The sequence below is a fragment of the Xenopus laevis genome, chromosome 1L, assembly GCF_017654675.1.
Source record: "Xenopus laevis strain J_2021 chromosome 1L, Xenopus_laevis_v10.1, whole genome shotgun sequence".
NCBI lineage: Eukaryota > Metazoa > Chordata > Amphibia > Anura > Pipidae > Xenopus > Xenopus laevis.
In genome coordinates this window covers 175,514,652-175,531,785 of record NC_054371.1, presented here as the reverse complement: position 1 = coordinate 175,531,785, position 17,134 = coordinate 175,514,652, and the positions used below count along the sequence as shown (strand labels likewise).

At 38.5% G+C, this 17,134-nt stretch overlaps 1 protein-coding gene across 2 annotated transcripts in view; it reads left to right on the top strand.

Annotated features, from left to right (window-relative positions):
* Positions 1-9: 9 nt before the first annotated feature.
* Positions 10-17,134, top strand: part of kntc1.L (kinetochore associated 1 L homeolog) — a 97,137-nt gene continuing 80,012 nt past the window's right edge. For both annotated transcript variants that reach the window (XM_041567596.1, XM_018263080.2), the window contains exons 1-11: positions 10-98; positions 3,060-3,206; positions 3,656-3,776; positions 5,221-5,336; positions 8,117-8,195; positions 11,302-11,379; positions 11,975-12,009; positions 14,022-14,132; positions 15,588-15,681; positions 16,376-16,428; positions 16,532-16,647. In XM_041567596.1, coding sequence (XP_041423530.1) covers positions 3,075-3,206; positions 3,656-3,776; positions 5,221-5,336; positions 8,117-8,195; positions 11,302-11,379; positions 11,975-12,009; positions 14,022-14,132; positions 15,588-15,681; positions 16,376-16,428; positions 16,532-16,647 — 935 coding nt within the window. In that variant the 5' untranslated portion in view covers positions 10-98; positions 3,060-3,074. The remainder of the gene's footprint in view (positions 99-3,059; positions 3,207-3,655; positions 3,777-5,220; positions 5,337-8,116; positions 8,196-11,301; positions 11,380-11,974; positions 12,010-14,021; positions 14,133-15,587; positions 15,682-16,375; positions 16,429-16,531; positions 16,648-17,134) is intronic.

Below are 17,134 nucleotides of genomic sequence, written 5' to 3'. Positions count from 1 at the left end.
CGCGTGCGGGTCACAGTGACGCGTGCGGGTCACAGTGCTTTACGTCACGTCTGCGGACCCGCCAATTTCGAGCTTCCACTGAAACACACCGGCGGCTGGTAAAAGTTTCCTCGTTTCGCTTGGAGGGGGTTTGTTTAGGAAAAAATAAATAAACAGGAGCCGGGTGGGGGAATTACATGGAGAACATATGGGTAGATAGCTCCGTGTTAAGCTATTTAAAAGTTGTTGGTCTTTGCTAAATCTGACAGGTCACTTGTTTGGAGGGGTAGTTGCTGTCTGACAGTATGTGAGGGCGCTGCCGCAGTATCAATACAAATGACACAATTACTGCTATACAGTCCTGAAACGTTAAAATCATTGCAGCCGGGATATCGCTTTTATATCGGTGTTTTATTTCGTTTTAAGAGATATTTCTTACTAGATAGGGCAGATATTCGGCTATGTTATATGGTGGCGCAAATAAATTCATTCGGATTAGAAACCTGTTGAGTGAATTCACTTTCCAATTAACTTTTAGTTGGTTATTTAAAAAAAGCATTAAAAAACCTTTTTATTCTTTATTTTGTATTTTTTTCCTACTTTTTGAATTCTTTGCCTTCCACTTCTACCCCATCTTTCAAATAGGGGGTCACTGACCCCAGCAGCCAAGCAAGACTATACATAAAACTACATAGGAGACTTTGATCAGATTTTGTGGGTCAGATTTTATTTGATTTAGCCACGCAACACCAGGCATCTCCACGTGATTTGTAGTAGTGATTTGAGGGCCGGCCATATACCCGCTGGTATGGGCCGACCTCTCACCCCTATTACCGGGTCACGGGCCGGCTTCTGACTTCCAGGTTGAACTTTTATAGATGAGCGCCTGCACGCCCGCCCCTTTTGTGACATCATTGGCGGGTCGGTACAGGTCTGTAAAAGCAACACAGAAGTCAGGCCCGTGCAGGCATGGGTGGTTTCGGGTTCGGGAAAATCTCGACTCACACTAATTTGTAGCATGCTATGAAATATGATCCTCCTATAGCTCGAATGTGAAGTCAGATGAAAAAAATTTGGATGGTGTAGTATGTTCATGCATCTACATCCGACATTCAGTGTATTTCAATGGGAACAAAAGTCAGTCAGACACTTTCAGAATTGATCTTGTCAGATGAAGATACAGCATTTGCATCCAACAATTATGTGATGGCGGATGAACAATTTTTCATGCAGTTTATACATCAGCTTTTGGTATCCGTTCCATTATATTTTGACCCATGCAACTATATACGACTTGTAGGATTCACTTTGTCAATCCAACACCATCCTACAAAATACCCCATGGGGTTTAGCCCTATTTCGCTGTTGTTTTTCCTTTAAATAACTTATCTTTCTGTTCAGGCTCTCTCCTAAAGGTGGCCATACACTGGGAGAGCCAATCATTGGGCAATATTGGGCTGATTCGATAGTGGGCCCTAGGGCCCAATAATCGGATCACAACAAAAAGTATACGGGCCAGCAAGGACCCTTTCTCAAGTCACACTTGAGAAAGGGTCCTTGCTGACTCAAAACATGTATTGTATTTTGGAATAAAAGTTTTGCAGCACAGTACTGCGGATGCTTTGTGGCCTCCTTCATACATTGTGTATTGATGAATCTTTTGGTCTTTACGGTGTGACCCAATTAAGAAGGTGAGCCCACTTAATAAAAGTTAAGGGAAGCGCTGGGAAAATTGCATAGGATTAAAAAAGTATACGGGCGGTCCATTCATTATCGCCATGTGATACATCATGTGACAAATGTAACCCTTTCATTGTTGCATTTGTCCATGGGTGAAATATAAAAAGATCAAAGTTCATAATAGTTCATGTGATGTATTGCTTGCAAAATGTAACAATAAATATTGTTATAATCTTTTTAAAAACAGATGTATATGTAAACATAAAAAGATACATTGTACAAATTTATAAAAAAAAAAACCATTGTAGGTTAAAACTCTACTTTAATCCTATTGGTGAAAGAGAATCTAGTCTTTTCATCCATACTGCTTCCCATTTTAATAACTGTTTACATAAATTATGGGTTTACATGTTCTAATATAGTCCACCTCAGTTGGGCCACTGATAAGCATTCTTTCTATTCATCCTATTTTCTACTTCCATATCTGGTACAGATTTTTTTTTATACTGCTCTTTTATGTTCATTTAGACGGACCCTTATAGACCTGCATATCTGTCCTAAATAGGGTAGTCCACATGGACAGTGCTGTATAAAAAATGTCAGTTAATTTTGTAGGATATTCTATAGTTTCGCCACATACAATGCCAGCATAATGGCAAGTTTCCTCGCAAGGCAACTTCGGGGGACTTCAGAAAACTGAAGTGCTGTGTATGGTTTCCCGTGATTTACTTTAGTAGGATAGTATTTTGGGGAGATTTGTCGCCCATGCTAGCGCAGACTTAAACACTGCAACACATCTCCCTGTCTGCCAGTACCCTTGGGGCACACTTTGGATTTTGACTCTTCTCAAATACACTGCTCCCTAGGTCGGCTTTGCAACTAAGCCTTGTTTTGAAATCTCCCTGCCTTAGGTTTTCGACAGCCTGGGGATTCCTTACTATATGAAACAGAAAAAGAAAAGGTGCTCCACAATATCAAAATAAATAGCTCACCAAGTACATCCAGTGGTCCAGGTGCACCAGCCCCAGACCCTCCACTTCAGGGAGCGGCAAACCAGTATATGCAAATAGAAAAAACCAGGGCTAACGGCTAGGCTAGGAGATTGTGGTTTAGTTGGATTTTTCAAGATAGGTTGTTATACAATGAAAACATTGTTAGGTTATAAAAAGCATATAGACATGATATATTCGCCGCATTACTGTGATATTAATTGTGCAGATAAATGTTTACTTTTGTACTACTTAACTGTCACAGTCCTATATTGTGGAAAAGAGAGGTTTGATTGCCATGGCTCTTTCTAAGAATACTCCAGGATACATATGTCCTCTGTGCCATTGCTCTAAGGATTATTTATCAAGCATATAAATTGGTTTAAGGTTTGCAATTTTCTTCTGCTGTAGATTAACACCAAAAACATGTGGAATGACATTGAGCTATTAGCAAATGACGACACTGGGAGTTGTCGACTGAACATTGATTCACGGCAGGAAAGTGGAACAGCTTTGTACCAAGTGGATACCCTACTTAAAATTTCTTCCCATGAAAAGGTAAATAATAGCACAGGTTATGGAAAAAGTGCATTTTAAATGTTTAAATAAATTACATTTGATGTAGCCAGTTGTATGGCAAACTAAGCTGAACACAACAACCTTTAAAGTTGTCCCTATAATAAATATAATCAATAACTAATTGAAAAAAATGTATCTCCTGTAGCATACCCAACCCAAAATGTTTTGTTTGCCAATAGGAACAGCATGGAGAACAGTTTTAAAAAGAACTACCCATTTAATTTAGTGGGGAGCTTCAGTAGTCAATAAGTTGAACAAGGATGGAACTGTCACCTGTGAATTTGGCCAGCAGGCGCTAGTCCTTTTCTGTCATCTGTTGTGTGGGAAACCTGTGTGACAGTACTCGGTTGTTCATTAAAGGGATACCATAATTAAAAAAAAAAAAAAAATAGTATTAGAAATATCTATCTGCATCTGTTGTTCTCCAGATCCAATGCAACCCACAACTGTTTGCCTGCAGTTCTAATGAAGGATGCGTAATTGTTGCGGACAGATCAGTATCTCTTCTTGACAGCATTTGCCAATCTCTACAGCTTCAGCTACAGTTTGGTGAGCAAAATTTATGTTTTAAGCATTTTAAAAACTGCCCTACCTCAACTGAGGCCAAAGCTGATTATTGTTCATGATGTCCCACAGGCAAATATCTAAAATGTGGGTTGAAAGATAATGCAAACTTAACCCTTAACCCTCTAAAAAAACCAAAAAACTGCAGTATAGGTTATGTCTTTTTGGTGTTTGTCAATTTTACTGCAGCTGGGATATTGATGACAGACAGCTTTCCAGATTCTTATAAAGCCTTTATTCAGACATGGGCTATGACTAGGGTTGCCACCTTTTTTGGAAAAAAAATACCAGCCTTCCTATATAGTTAGATTTTATCCCTATTAATAACATTGGGGTCAATTTTTACTGGTCAGGCAGGTAAAATACTGGCCAGGTGGCAACCCTAGCTATGACCCGAATAATAGCAACGTTTCCAACCTGTTTGGTCTTTTATAAAGCTACTAATCAATTCAAAGTTTAACAACATGGTGCCTTCTACTGGTAACTCACATTATTACAACATCCCAAACCTGTGCAATGTTGCATTGTTACAAAACATTCTACATTTTCCACATAAAGATAATATCCCGAAGAAGAATAAATAGAATAAAACTAATGAAAAACCAGACTACAATAAATGACCAATATAGTGCTATGGATATATTTTTTGTTTAGGCCATGGGGTGTTCGTGTTTCTAACTGGCTAAATTAAATTTATCTCCACACAGACCCAAATTGGCAATATTATTAGTAACTTAAAATTGTAGTTGTTGCACCCCATGGCCGTTTTTGAGAAAATTATCAGGAACTGCTTGATCCATTTTTTTTTTTATATTTGTGTTCCTGGATTCTGTCCCTAACACTTTGAGATGTATGTCCTACGTATACTGGTCTAGATGGACATTTGATCACAATTTATGAACTCGCACATTTATAAAATACTTTAATCTTTTTTTGTATACCCTTCTTTGGGTTGTATTTCATACCCCCTCCTGACAATTAGAACAGCAATTGCATCCCAAATAAGAGAAGTCCCAGTTTTAGGTAGCATACTTCCTATTTATGATTTCACTTGCATATAACCAGTAGTTCTTGACTTTTTGTAGGACTTTAGAGGGGGTTCCAGTATACCATAGTAGTGAAGGGACCAGTGTCTCCTAATCACCTTTTACACTGGTGTGCTCACTTTATTATATTAAGAGACAAAAGGAATCCAGTTCTTTGTAGTTTATTTCATGTCTTGTTAAACACATTTTTCGCAACTTCTATGCGCAGTTTTCCAGCAATGTGGCAGGTTATGTCTTAGGACTTCTTTATTAGGATTGAGGCCAAATATTTGTTAATTATACTACTGCTTGAAAATGAACAGACTGACCACTAAACCAGTCTTTATGTTTTGTGTTTATGTAAGATTTTATACATCTCCGACAACACATTTTTTTTTATTTAGATACTGAAGTTGATGTTGTTGGCCTGTGTCATGAAGGACAGTTTCTTTTGGTTGGAGAGAGAAATGGCAATATTCATCTAATTCATGTATTATCCAGACAAATCCTGATTACTAAAGTAAGTGAATTTATTTTTTTGGTTTATCAGTGTAAACCAGGGGTGTCCAAAAGGTAGATCGGGATCTACCAGTAGACCTTTAGCTGGTGATCAGTAGATGTTAAGACACTGTCAACAAACAGCTTGTCTAAATCTCGCTCCTGTTTCATTCTTTTTATTCAGATATTTATTACGTTAAGATTACATAAGAAATAGTTTTGTTAAATATAGCAATATACATTTTCTCATAAATCAATATTTAAGTAATATTTCCCATGGAACAGAATGCTAACTGCTTTTATGGATGTATTAGATCATAATGGGACAACAACACTAAAAGTAGATCTCGCATTAGTAAAGTATGGGCACTCATGGTGTAAACATTTAAAGTTGACTATAGGTAGTGCAAGGCATTTCATCTTTGATATGATCAACATTATTCAGCAGCCTTGTCTTGTTTCCTTGTTACATAACACTCAGCTTCATTAATCAACACTGATCTCCTGGGCAGTAACCAACAGCAGAACAAGAGTCAATTTATTTACTGTATATACTCGAGTACTCCAAAATGTGCTGAAAAAGTCTACCTCGGCTTATACTCGAGTCAGCGGTACCCGACCCGAGTAGCTGAGATTGCAGTCGCTTTTGATCATTCCTATACCAACAGTTCACTTGGGGAGAGACTGCAATATCCCACAATGCCCTCTGTTGGTTATATGAAAGAATAACAGTGCGCCCTCTGTTGGTTATATGAAAGAATAAAAGTGACTGCAATATCACACAGCGCCATCTGTTGGTTATATGAAAGAATAACAGTGACTGCAATATTACACAGCGCCATCTGTTGGATATATGAAAGAATAACTGTGACTGCAATATCACACAGCACCCTCTGTTGGTTATATCAAAGAATAACAGTGACTGCAATATCACACAGTGCCCTCTGTTGGTTATATAAAAGAATAACAGTGACTGCAATATCACACAGCACCCTCTGTTGGTTATATCAAAGAATAACAGTGACTGCAATATCACACAGCGCCCTCTGTTGGTTATATTAAAGAATAACAGTGACTGCAATATCACACAGCGCCCTCTGTTGGTTATATGAAGGATTAACAGTGATGGCAATATCACACAGCACCCTCTGTTGGTTATACGAAAGATTAACAGTGATGGCAATATCACACAGCACCCTCTGCACATGGTAGTGGGACAGTGGGACAATGCACACAGTAATCCGTTTGGCAATTCTCTGTCACCATCAACTTTGCAAAGAAGTCCGGTTGATCGCTGGGGGGTCGCTTTGGCAGAATGTGCGCTGCTGGGAGACAGGGCTGTAGTTGTGTCTAGGCTTATACTAGAGTCAATAAGTTTTCCCAGTTTTCGTAGGTAAAATTAGGTACCTCGGCTTATACTCGGGTCGGCTTATACTCGAGTATATACGGTAGTGCAGATTCATTACTGGGTGCCCCCTGTAACTTATATATTAAAGGAACAGTAACACTAAAAAATGAAAGTGTATTAAAGTAATGAAAATATAATGTACTGATTGCTGCACTCATACAACTGGTATGTTTGCTTCAGATGTGCTACAATAGTTCATGTTAACAAGCTGCTGTGTAGCCATGGGGGCAGCCATTCAAAGGTGAAAAAAGATAAAAGGCACAGGGTTCTCAACAGATAACCGATAAAATATAAAATGGGATTCTTCAGAACCTATATGTGATCCATGTGTATCCTGTGCTTGAATAGCTGCCCCCATGGCTACAAAGCAGCTTTTATATAAACTATAGTAGTGGTTTGGAAGCAAAAACAAAGTTTTACTAGTGCAGGGCAACACTACATTATATTGTCATTCCTTTAAAGCACACAATTCCATACACAAAGTGCAGACTTTGGTTAGTACTGGAAAATGTATTAGCCATTTTTTTTTAAAAAAAAAAAGATGATATAGGAAGGATAATATAAAAGAAGAGTGATGTAATTTTTCTGTCAATAAATGAATCTCTGTGCTGTCAGATACATCATATTGCTCATGATTGTTTCAACCTAATTTAGCAGAATAGGTAAGTAGGTATAACTCTGCAATTTCATTAAAACATGACAAAAACTGTTGTAACTCGGCTTTGGCGCCAGGAGTAAATACTGACAGCACTTTAGGAAATTTAAATCTCTGCACTGCAGTGACACCCTCTGTGACAAAAATTTATTTTGTGAACAATGTGTTTTAAGCAACCTTGTTATCTCCATTAAAGTTTTAAGAAAACAATTGTTTTGTATTGCTTTTCTTGTAAATTAAACAAGTTTATATCCAACTCTACAGCATGCATTTTACTGCCTTTCTTAATAGCTTGGCTATTGAAGAGCATTTGCTTGTTGGATATGTCTACCCAGTCAGAATAGCTGCCTAGTCTCATATGTGGTTTGATATATGTCGAGTTTGGGATTTAAATTTATTTTTGCTCTATTCAACTTGAATGGCTGCACCAAGATGGCTAAACCGCAGCTTACTTTATTTAAAATGTAGTAGTGTTTCCTGAAATAAACATAAAATGTTTCACAGTGCAGGCAACAGAATATTTAAAATTCACACTTTAATTTTTTTCGTGTTACTGATCCATTACATAAGGTTGTGACCAAATGTTAAACTCAGGGGTATGATTTGAACAGAAACAGTCCTTAAAAATGTCTTCTGTATAGAGCATGAATTTGCTGGGTTCTGAATAAGATCTGCTTACAGTGTTGTAAGTTTGTGGAACAAGCATTTAATACAATTTTGATGTTATCTTGCCCCACAGCCTTTGGTCCCGAATGGATCAAAAACCAATGAACAGACATATCAAAAGCTGTTACTGGAAAGGGATTCTTCAGATGAAGGTTTGTACAGCTAAAAACATTTTTATAGAGGACAAAATACATATTTGTGGATTTTCAGCTGCAAAAAAAATATGATTCGAAAACATTTATTGAAAATATATTTTCTTTTGACTTATTTGGCTTTTTTTATGCAGGCAAATTTTTTTTTTGAACTTGAGTTCAAACTCTGAGAGAGGTTTACGCTAGTGTCTATGCAGATCTCGGAGAAACGCAGGCTGAGAATCCGCGCTTCTGCTGCTGCCCCGATGCTCGTTGTGATTGCACCCGAATACCTTGACTCAGCTAAGGTGCAGACAGATGTGGTGGATTTCAGCACGTCTGTCTGCACCTGAGGCAAGGCACTTTTTTTTGGTGCAGGTACAACAAGCATCAGAGCAGCAGCAGAGGCACCCAAATAGGGCTGAAATTGCACAAAAATTTAGCGCATATGCCAGAGAGCCGAGATAAGATGGCGGCGACGAGGCAGCATGGCCTTCTACTCCCAACATGCAACAACAAGCTCCGCAACCGCCGATACAAGGCCTGCCGATCAACCAGGTCCTCACAGCAATTGCGCAATTGCGGAATGCCAAGCAACAATGATGTCTACCTTTACCAATAAAATAGATCAACTGCCCACTGAGTTATCCATTCTGTGTGGCAGCAGAATCCCGCATTAGCAACCTAGAGGATTCCTGTACTTCGCTGCAGGGAGAAGTTCAGCAACTCTGCATACGTATTAAAGGAGAAGGAAAGCTACAGAGGCATTTTATTGGCAATAGATTAGCTGCAATAGTGCAAGCTAGAATGCTATATTTATTCTGTAGAATGTTTTACCATACCTGAGTAAATAGCTCTAGAAACTCTCTGTTTGTTTAGGATAGGAGCTGCAGTATTAACATGGTGTGACATCACTTCCTGCCGGAGTCTCTCCCTGCTCTGGGCTCACATTACAGCAGAGAGGGGGGGGGAAGAGGAGCAAACTGAGCATGCTCTTGCCCAGGGCAATGAGGTTTAAGCTGAAGGCAGGAAGTCTGATACAGAAGCCCATGTGTACACAATAGAAGGAAAGAAATGCAGTGTTTCTTTTGACAGGGGACTCAGAGCAGCACTACTTTGGGGGTTTGCTGGTGTATTTAGATGGACCTTTCTGATAAGGCTTACTTAGTTTTAACCTTTCCTTCTCCTTTAAACAAGCAGTTGCTCACATTGAGGATCTCAAGAATCGTCACCGGCGCAACAATGTGGCAAAATTGTTAAATTACAAGGCCCGTAACGCAGCCTTGGCGGCAGCACGGCACTTAGGAGACATACAATACCAGGGCAAAAAAATATTGCTTTACCCAGATTTTTCATCCAGAATACAGAAAAAAAGGGTCTCATTTACTGGAGCTAAGAAACGACTCAGGGACAACAACGTAACATACGCAATGCTTTACTCAGCCAAGCTAAGGATACAATCTGATGGGAAAATTTTTTCTGAGCCACAAGAAATAAATGATTGGCTAGATGGAAAAGGCCTGAAGTGGGGATGCCACCCTCATGATAACTATACCGGAGCATTTACCTTTTTACATGATCAGTAAGGGGTATTTACCCCACACCTCTATATTTCTGTAACTACAAGCGACTCTAGGATATCCAGCAAGGAGCCAGACCAGGGCTGTTCTCGCAGGGGATGGTTTCGACTGTCACCTCCACATATATGAAAGGGATACTGTCATGGGAAAAAATTTTTTTTTCCAAAATGAATCGGTTGCTTCAGTAGAATTTTGCGCTAAAATCCATTTCTCAAAAGAGCAAACAGATTTTTTTATATTCAATCTTGAAATCTGACATGGGGCTAGACATATTGTCAATTTCCCAGCTGCCCCAAGTCATGTGACTTGTGCTCTGATAAACTTCCAACACTTTTTACTGCTGTACTGCAAGTTGGAGTGCTATCACCCCTCCCTCCCCCCCAGCAGCCAAACAAAAGAACAATGGGAAGGTAACCAGATAACAGCTCCCTAACACAAGATAACAGCTGCCTGGTAGATCTAAGAACACCACTCAATAGTAAAAACCCATGTCCCACTGAGACACATTCAGTTACATTGAGAAGGAAAAACAGCAGCCTGCCAGAAAGCATTTCTCTCCTAAAGTGCAGGCATAAGTCACATGACAGGGGCAGCTGGGAAATTGACAAAATGTCTAGCCCCATGTCAGATTTCAAAATTTAATATAAAAAAATCTGTTTGCTCTTTTGAGAAATGGATTTCAGTGCTGAATTCTGCTGGAGTAGCAAACCGTTTTGAAAAAAAACATGTTTTCCCATGACAGGATCCCTTTAAGGTTAACAACAAGTTTTAAAAGTTAAGGGTAGTATCTCTTGTAAGATGATACCTGGTGGGATTGGGTTTTCTTTGGGATTTCTTCTTTAGATGTTTAATTATGTTTTATTAATGTTTTAAATTGCCAACAGTACTTTCGCTTCCATATACTTGTATCTGAAAAGGTTGTATGTGATACTAACTGTGACAAGACAACATCCCAGCCCCCTTCTCCTCAAATCCTCCCATCTGTCTCTCTTGTGCTGACTAACACCCAAATTCACTATGGAAGGGACAGTTAGGCTGACTTCATGGAATGTAAGAGGAATTAATGACAGAGTTAAAAGAAGAATTATACTTAAATTTCTCACAGACCACAAATCAGATCCTGCTGCAAAAAACCCATCTCACAGGCAGTAAAATTATGTCTCAAAAAACCATGGATAGCACATCATTACCATTCACACTACTCATCATGCTCATCTGGATTGCCATCCTAATAATAAAGGGAATGCCATTTACATTCATAGCACTGCAATCAGATCCGAGAGGTCGCTATCTCATACTACACTGTATTTTAGCTCACTGCCCCATAACTATATTATGTATTTATAACCCACCTCCCTTCAACTTAGACATGCTACATAAATAATGAAGACTAATTGAGCAGTTACTAAGAATAGGTTGCTCTGACACAAGTTTATTATTAGGCAAAAAGTATTTTCAGCACAAGCACTAAAAGGATGTTTTCTGCCCTTTGAAATAGTTACATTTTGCTCCCATCTGAACCACTGTTAATCATTTTCTACCAATAGGTGTCTATCACGTGTTTGTTTTGACTAATGGAGGCCTTTACTGTATTATGTACTTCCACCTTGCACAAATTAATGAAGGTAAGTAAAACATTTACTGTTAACTACATTTACTGTTAACTGCTACATATTTATTGCTCTATACCTATTTTATATGTTTGCAATGCTTGTTTAATGTTTGGTTAGACACTCATTTGTCTTTTGTTTGGTCTTTCTTAGTACAAGTTTACATAAACTGTGTGTGTGTGTAGACTGATACAAGTGTGTGCATAGACAAGCAAAAGTTCTGCATTCATGCTTTCTACTGATGTCCCAACATCCAGGAAGTACAACGCAGGGTGTTAAACCTGCTTTACACATAATAAGCAACCCCACTGTCTGTATATGTAATCTGCAGCTCACTTATGGCCCTCAGTTATTTGCACAACCTTCCTCATATAAGGACACACTTAACACTTACACAAATAACAGCGGTTGATGCAAAAGACTTGCAAAAAGAAATTCAACTGAGCACTACTGAGCATTACTTACTGAGGGTTTATTACCTGACATTGCATAACTTGACATTGACTATAAATAAAACATCCACTGACCAGCTGAATGAACCATTATATTTATTTATGATATTGCATACAGTATTTTCATATAGCAAAATTGATGCATTTTTTTCACGCAGCAATTGAAAATATGGACTTCAGTTCTTCAAAGGAGGTACGCTTATTTGTTTCCCCCACTAATGCCTCATTATTTTATGTCTTTAATATAATTTCTCCAGGGCAGTGATTTTGAACCTCGAAGTTTAAGCCCCATCTGTGGCTCCTACCACAGTCTACTTTTGCTCATGCAGCTCTAGGGAGCATGGCCAAACCTAGGTATTAACAGTGCCCACCTCCTCTTCCCACTGTATGCTATGAACAGAACACTGCTTTGCCAAGCTGGAATATTCCTATACTTCAGTTTGTCAAAGCCTTGCATGACCCATGGGCACGGATTAGAGGGGAATTTACTTCCTTATTGTACCTACTAATAGCTGCACTTGATAAGAAAAGATCTGAAAAAATAAGTGTAAGGCTTCAGTTAATTGAGCGGCACTGTTACTCTAACTACTAGATTTTCACCAGAGGAGACCTATTACCCTCAGTGGTAAGCCCTTGTAACGGTGTGGAGGCAGGGAATTCTGTAAGTAGAGTTTCCAAAGAATGGGCGCCAGTGGTTCTTGGAACATTAACCAAAACTGATTTATTAGAACAGATCCACAAAGGAGAATATAGCTACGGTACAGTCCTTGAGTAGTCCGTACATACTCAAAATAAAGCTCATTAGCAGAGCAATCCCTCCAATAGAGCTTGATAGAGGAGTATCACACAGTCCACCCAGAGCTTCTTGTGCTTTTTCTGGTAACACCTCAGGTAACAGACCCAGGTGGGAATTTATCCCCATAACCTGTACGCTGGTTCCTTGACTAGACAACAATGCCGAATGAGAAACTTATCCCATGAAAATCTTATCCCATCCAATACTTTTTGGTGGAGCCAAAAGCTGCTCATCTATATAACCCTACATCTGACTGGCTCTCATAGAGAGACCTATTACAGAAGGCTTACCTGTACTCCCTGAAACCTATGTTGAAATAGGGTTCCACTTGTTCTTTCTTCCCTTGGGGAAGCTACTAGCAAAAATCCCATAGAGCTGCATTGCTTACTCTTTCATATTAAAGGACTATATCATCTAGTGGCCAAATCCGGGAAAGCTAGGGGTCAGGCTTTGACCCAGGAAGGGAAAAACTGCTCCCTCCAATAGACTAAGAGCCCCTGTGGTGGCCAAACCTTAGCGGAATGCAAAATAAACGAGGACACACTTTACCAGTGCTCTACATAAGCTTTACATATTTTTCTAAAAATACAAAAAAAAAATTTTAGTAATGAAATTCTAAAATCAGAGCAAATGCAATATCAGTGCTAAATTTAAACAGACAGCAGGATAAAGCAAGATGTTGGGCCAGAATCAGTGCTAAATTTAAACAGACAGCAGGGTAAAGCAAGATGTTGGGCCAGAATTACTATTAGATGGTGTAGTATAATAGTAAGTTAGGTTTAAAAAAGACACATGTCCATCAGGTTCAACCTTTTAACTCTATTTTAACCTGCCTAGTTGCTAGTTGATCCAGAGGAAGGCAAAAAAAAAACATTCAAAGCCTCTCCAATTTGCCTTAGAGGGGGAAAAATTCCTTCCTGACTCCAAAATGGTATTCGGACCAGTCCCAGGATCAACTTTGTACTATGATCTATCTTCTATATCCTTGTATTCCCTCACTTGCTAGAAAGCCATTCAACCCCTTCTTAAAGTTATCTACTGTATCAGCCTGTATGACTGATTCAGGGAGAGAATTCCACATCTTTACAGCTCTCACTGTAAAAAAACCCCTTCCAAATATTTAATCGGAACCTCCTTTCTTCTAATCGGACCTTGTGTCAGCTGGAAAGACCTACTGGTAAATAAAGCTTTAGAAAGATTATTAGATATCATATATTTATACATAGTTATCATGGTGTTATTGGACCTCTAAAGGTGTGGCATGGTCTCTTTTCTGCCTGTTTTATTAGAATTCATTTTTTTGAGAGGAAGATAAAAAACTATTGTCTATTATTTTGTGACTTGCCATACCATACTAAGACTATGTCAATACCTTGCATTACTTGCTAACATATTTTTTTATTTAATAGTTGGAAGGGAAAATCAAGACCTGCTTTATCTCTACAGAGCAGTATCACACCAGTGGCTGCTTAAATTTGGTGATTGGCGATCTGATGAGTGACATCCATCTTATCATAGGGGTAAATAAAGTCTTAATACTGGCATATATATTTTTCATGGGTTAATAAATTACACTATAGATATTGTCTTTTGTCCATTTACAAGCAGGGCTAAAAGGACATTATCATTTGAAAGAAAAACTACACCTGAATACCATGTGTAATGATATACAATTCTATGTATTTAAAATATATATTTTTAAAAATATGTTCATGTCCTTATGCTTTAAAGTGATCATGATTTAACAGGAACATGTCATTATAGCTTTCATAAACTATATGGTACTAATTGTACTTTTGAATTATGTCACAGTCTTGGGCTTCGGCTTCCAACCCATTGTCTAAGTACCTAATAACCATGTTATTGACATAAACTATTACCAGAGGACCCCTGCACAGAACCCTCTTTCCCACCCACTTTCCCCTATCTGCACCAACAAAGCCCCCTCCAACAGCCCTGCTCTCCCATACCCAAAATGTAAAAACTGCTGTACAGCAAGGTTAGCAGCTACCATGTCTGACTGCTTCATTTGCTTTCCCTGGCCCTTTCGTAGTGATTGCAAACCAGAAGCACGCGCACTAGATTTAGAATCCTATCCTCTTAAAATGTGAATGCTCCTGTTCAGCAGTCAAATGCCTAGAATAGAAGTAGTTAGAAATAGAAATTCACATTCTCATTTTCACTTCAAGTATGGGGCCATTATTGGGGGTCTCATTGTTGTGGTTGGTGGGGTGTTTGTACAGCGGGGGCCTACTGTAGTGTACATTCTCACCTGTGAAAAAGATAACAGCTGCACAGTCCTAATACAAATTGCAAATTGCTACTGGATATGTTCGCTGGATGAGTAATGGGAAATATCTCACCCGGTAACAGCAGTGACCTGGGTGTACAAACCCCAGGTCAATCACATAAATGAAGATTGTGGTATAGAGTCTCCAGTAAATGAGGGAAAAGCACTCACCCGACGTTTCAAGTGGTCCGGGTGCATCGCCCCGAACCCGTAGCTGCGGGTATATGCACTTGTGGAGTTTAGGAAAAGGTCAGCAAGCACTCCGGAAACCTCTTGTAGTAAGTAAAAGTTATTGCTTTATTTCAAAATACATTAAAACCATTGCATCCTGACGCGTTTCGTATCCAAGCGATACGTAGTCATAGGCATATGCCTATGACTACGTATCGCTTGGATACGAAACGCGTCAGGATGCAATGGTTTTAATGTATTTTGAAATAAAGCAATAACTTTTACTTACTACAAGAGGTTTCCGGAGTGCTTGCTGACCTTTTCCTAAACTCTACATTCTCACCTGTGTTGATAAGAAGTTTTCCTTTTGTCCCTTTGGAATTACAAGATTTTTATGTTTTTATAAGCTTATATGATGATTCTAATTATTATTATTAAAAGTTTTATTATGCTTGACTGTCTGTGTAAGCATTGATTAAATGTCACCATTCTGCTGTATTTCTCTCCACTCTAGGGTAAAGGAGATTATGTTCTCTCCAAATGGAAAATGGATCCAATAAAAAAGCACATAGCTCTACAAGGTCTTGCTGATTCAAGCATGATACAAGGTAAAATGTAACAGAAAATAAATTAAGGTGATAGACACCTGTATGCAACATGCACTCCATAAATTGAAGGATTGTTTTGGAAATGCATTCTGCCTGTTGTTTTTATTATTTTTTAACAAATAGTACAAAATAGTGAATTTGAATACCAATTTTCGTTTACAATTGATTTATACAATTGGTTAACTTTGAGGGAGATCTAAGGGCTCAATTACAGAACCTATTGCATGCATCTTAGTGCTCAAGCACTTGTGCCCCCAGGACTTCTGCTCTCTTCAGTGACCACTTAATCAAAAATATGTTGCTTAGTTCAGAGAGCAGCTTCAGGAGGCACAGCTCAGCCCTGTCTTTACCTCCTGACTTTGGCAGGAGCTAAGGACAGGACTCTGATGAGAGCTTTGCTTCCTGCCTCTCCCTACCTTGTTCAGGCAAATGATGCAGAAGTTAGGTGTGGGCAAGGGGGTGCCTACATTCCTCCTTGCAGCCCTCTTTTTTTTCACTTTGTATGCTACATTCAGATTTGCAAATGAGGCCTATAATATCACAAGAGATTATGTAAAACAAGAAACCTTAATCATTACCCCTTTCTAAATGTCAAAATATATTAACTTTTTAAAATTAAAAAAAGGCAGACTATATTTTCAATTCTTTTTAGTTCATCTTATGTATTCTGGATAATGCATTTTCTCTTTTTAAGGCGCAAAGAAGTTTCAGGTTTTAAACAATCTACTGTTTGTGTTGGATGAAGATGTAAGTTTCTTATCTTTTAAAATTATTCTTCATGCCAGTCTGAATTTTTATTTTGAAACTTGATACTGATGATAATTATAATTTGTCCTATCTATTTTTGAAGGATATATTGAGTGTTTGGGATGTATACACTTTAGTAATGGTATGGGATTGGACTTCGTGTAGAATATCAGATTTTCTTCTATCAACAGAAGGAGATTCTTTGTCTTCTGTATCCCAGTAAGATATTACAAAAATGTTGTTTTTATGGTTCTATAAAGAGTGATTTTGCACATAAGAACAAACTTAGTAAAGTCTTATTCAGAATGCAGGGATTGTCCACTGATTTTACAAGAAGGACACCTTCAACAGGGTGCATTGGCATAACTTTCCCCTACAGTTTTAGCAGCTTTAGGGCCCTTACTTAAGGGCATTTCAGTATGCATTCCTGTTGGCCACTTTTTTTGACCATGTGTACAAGATACATCTGTGTGGTGGAACACATCAAAAACCACCTCACTGGAACACATACTAGTGTCTGTTTGTAAGGGCAATTAAAAGGAGTAATTTTCCCATTTATTTCTGTAAACTGTGTGAAAAGAAATATTCAGTTGGTAGAGAGAGCAGAATTTGAATATATTAGTAAAATGTAGAGATAAAATGGCAATTAGCTGGAACCTGGCAGTGAAATTATGGGCACAGTAATAATCACCTGCCATGTGCACCT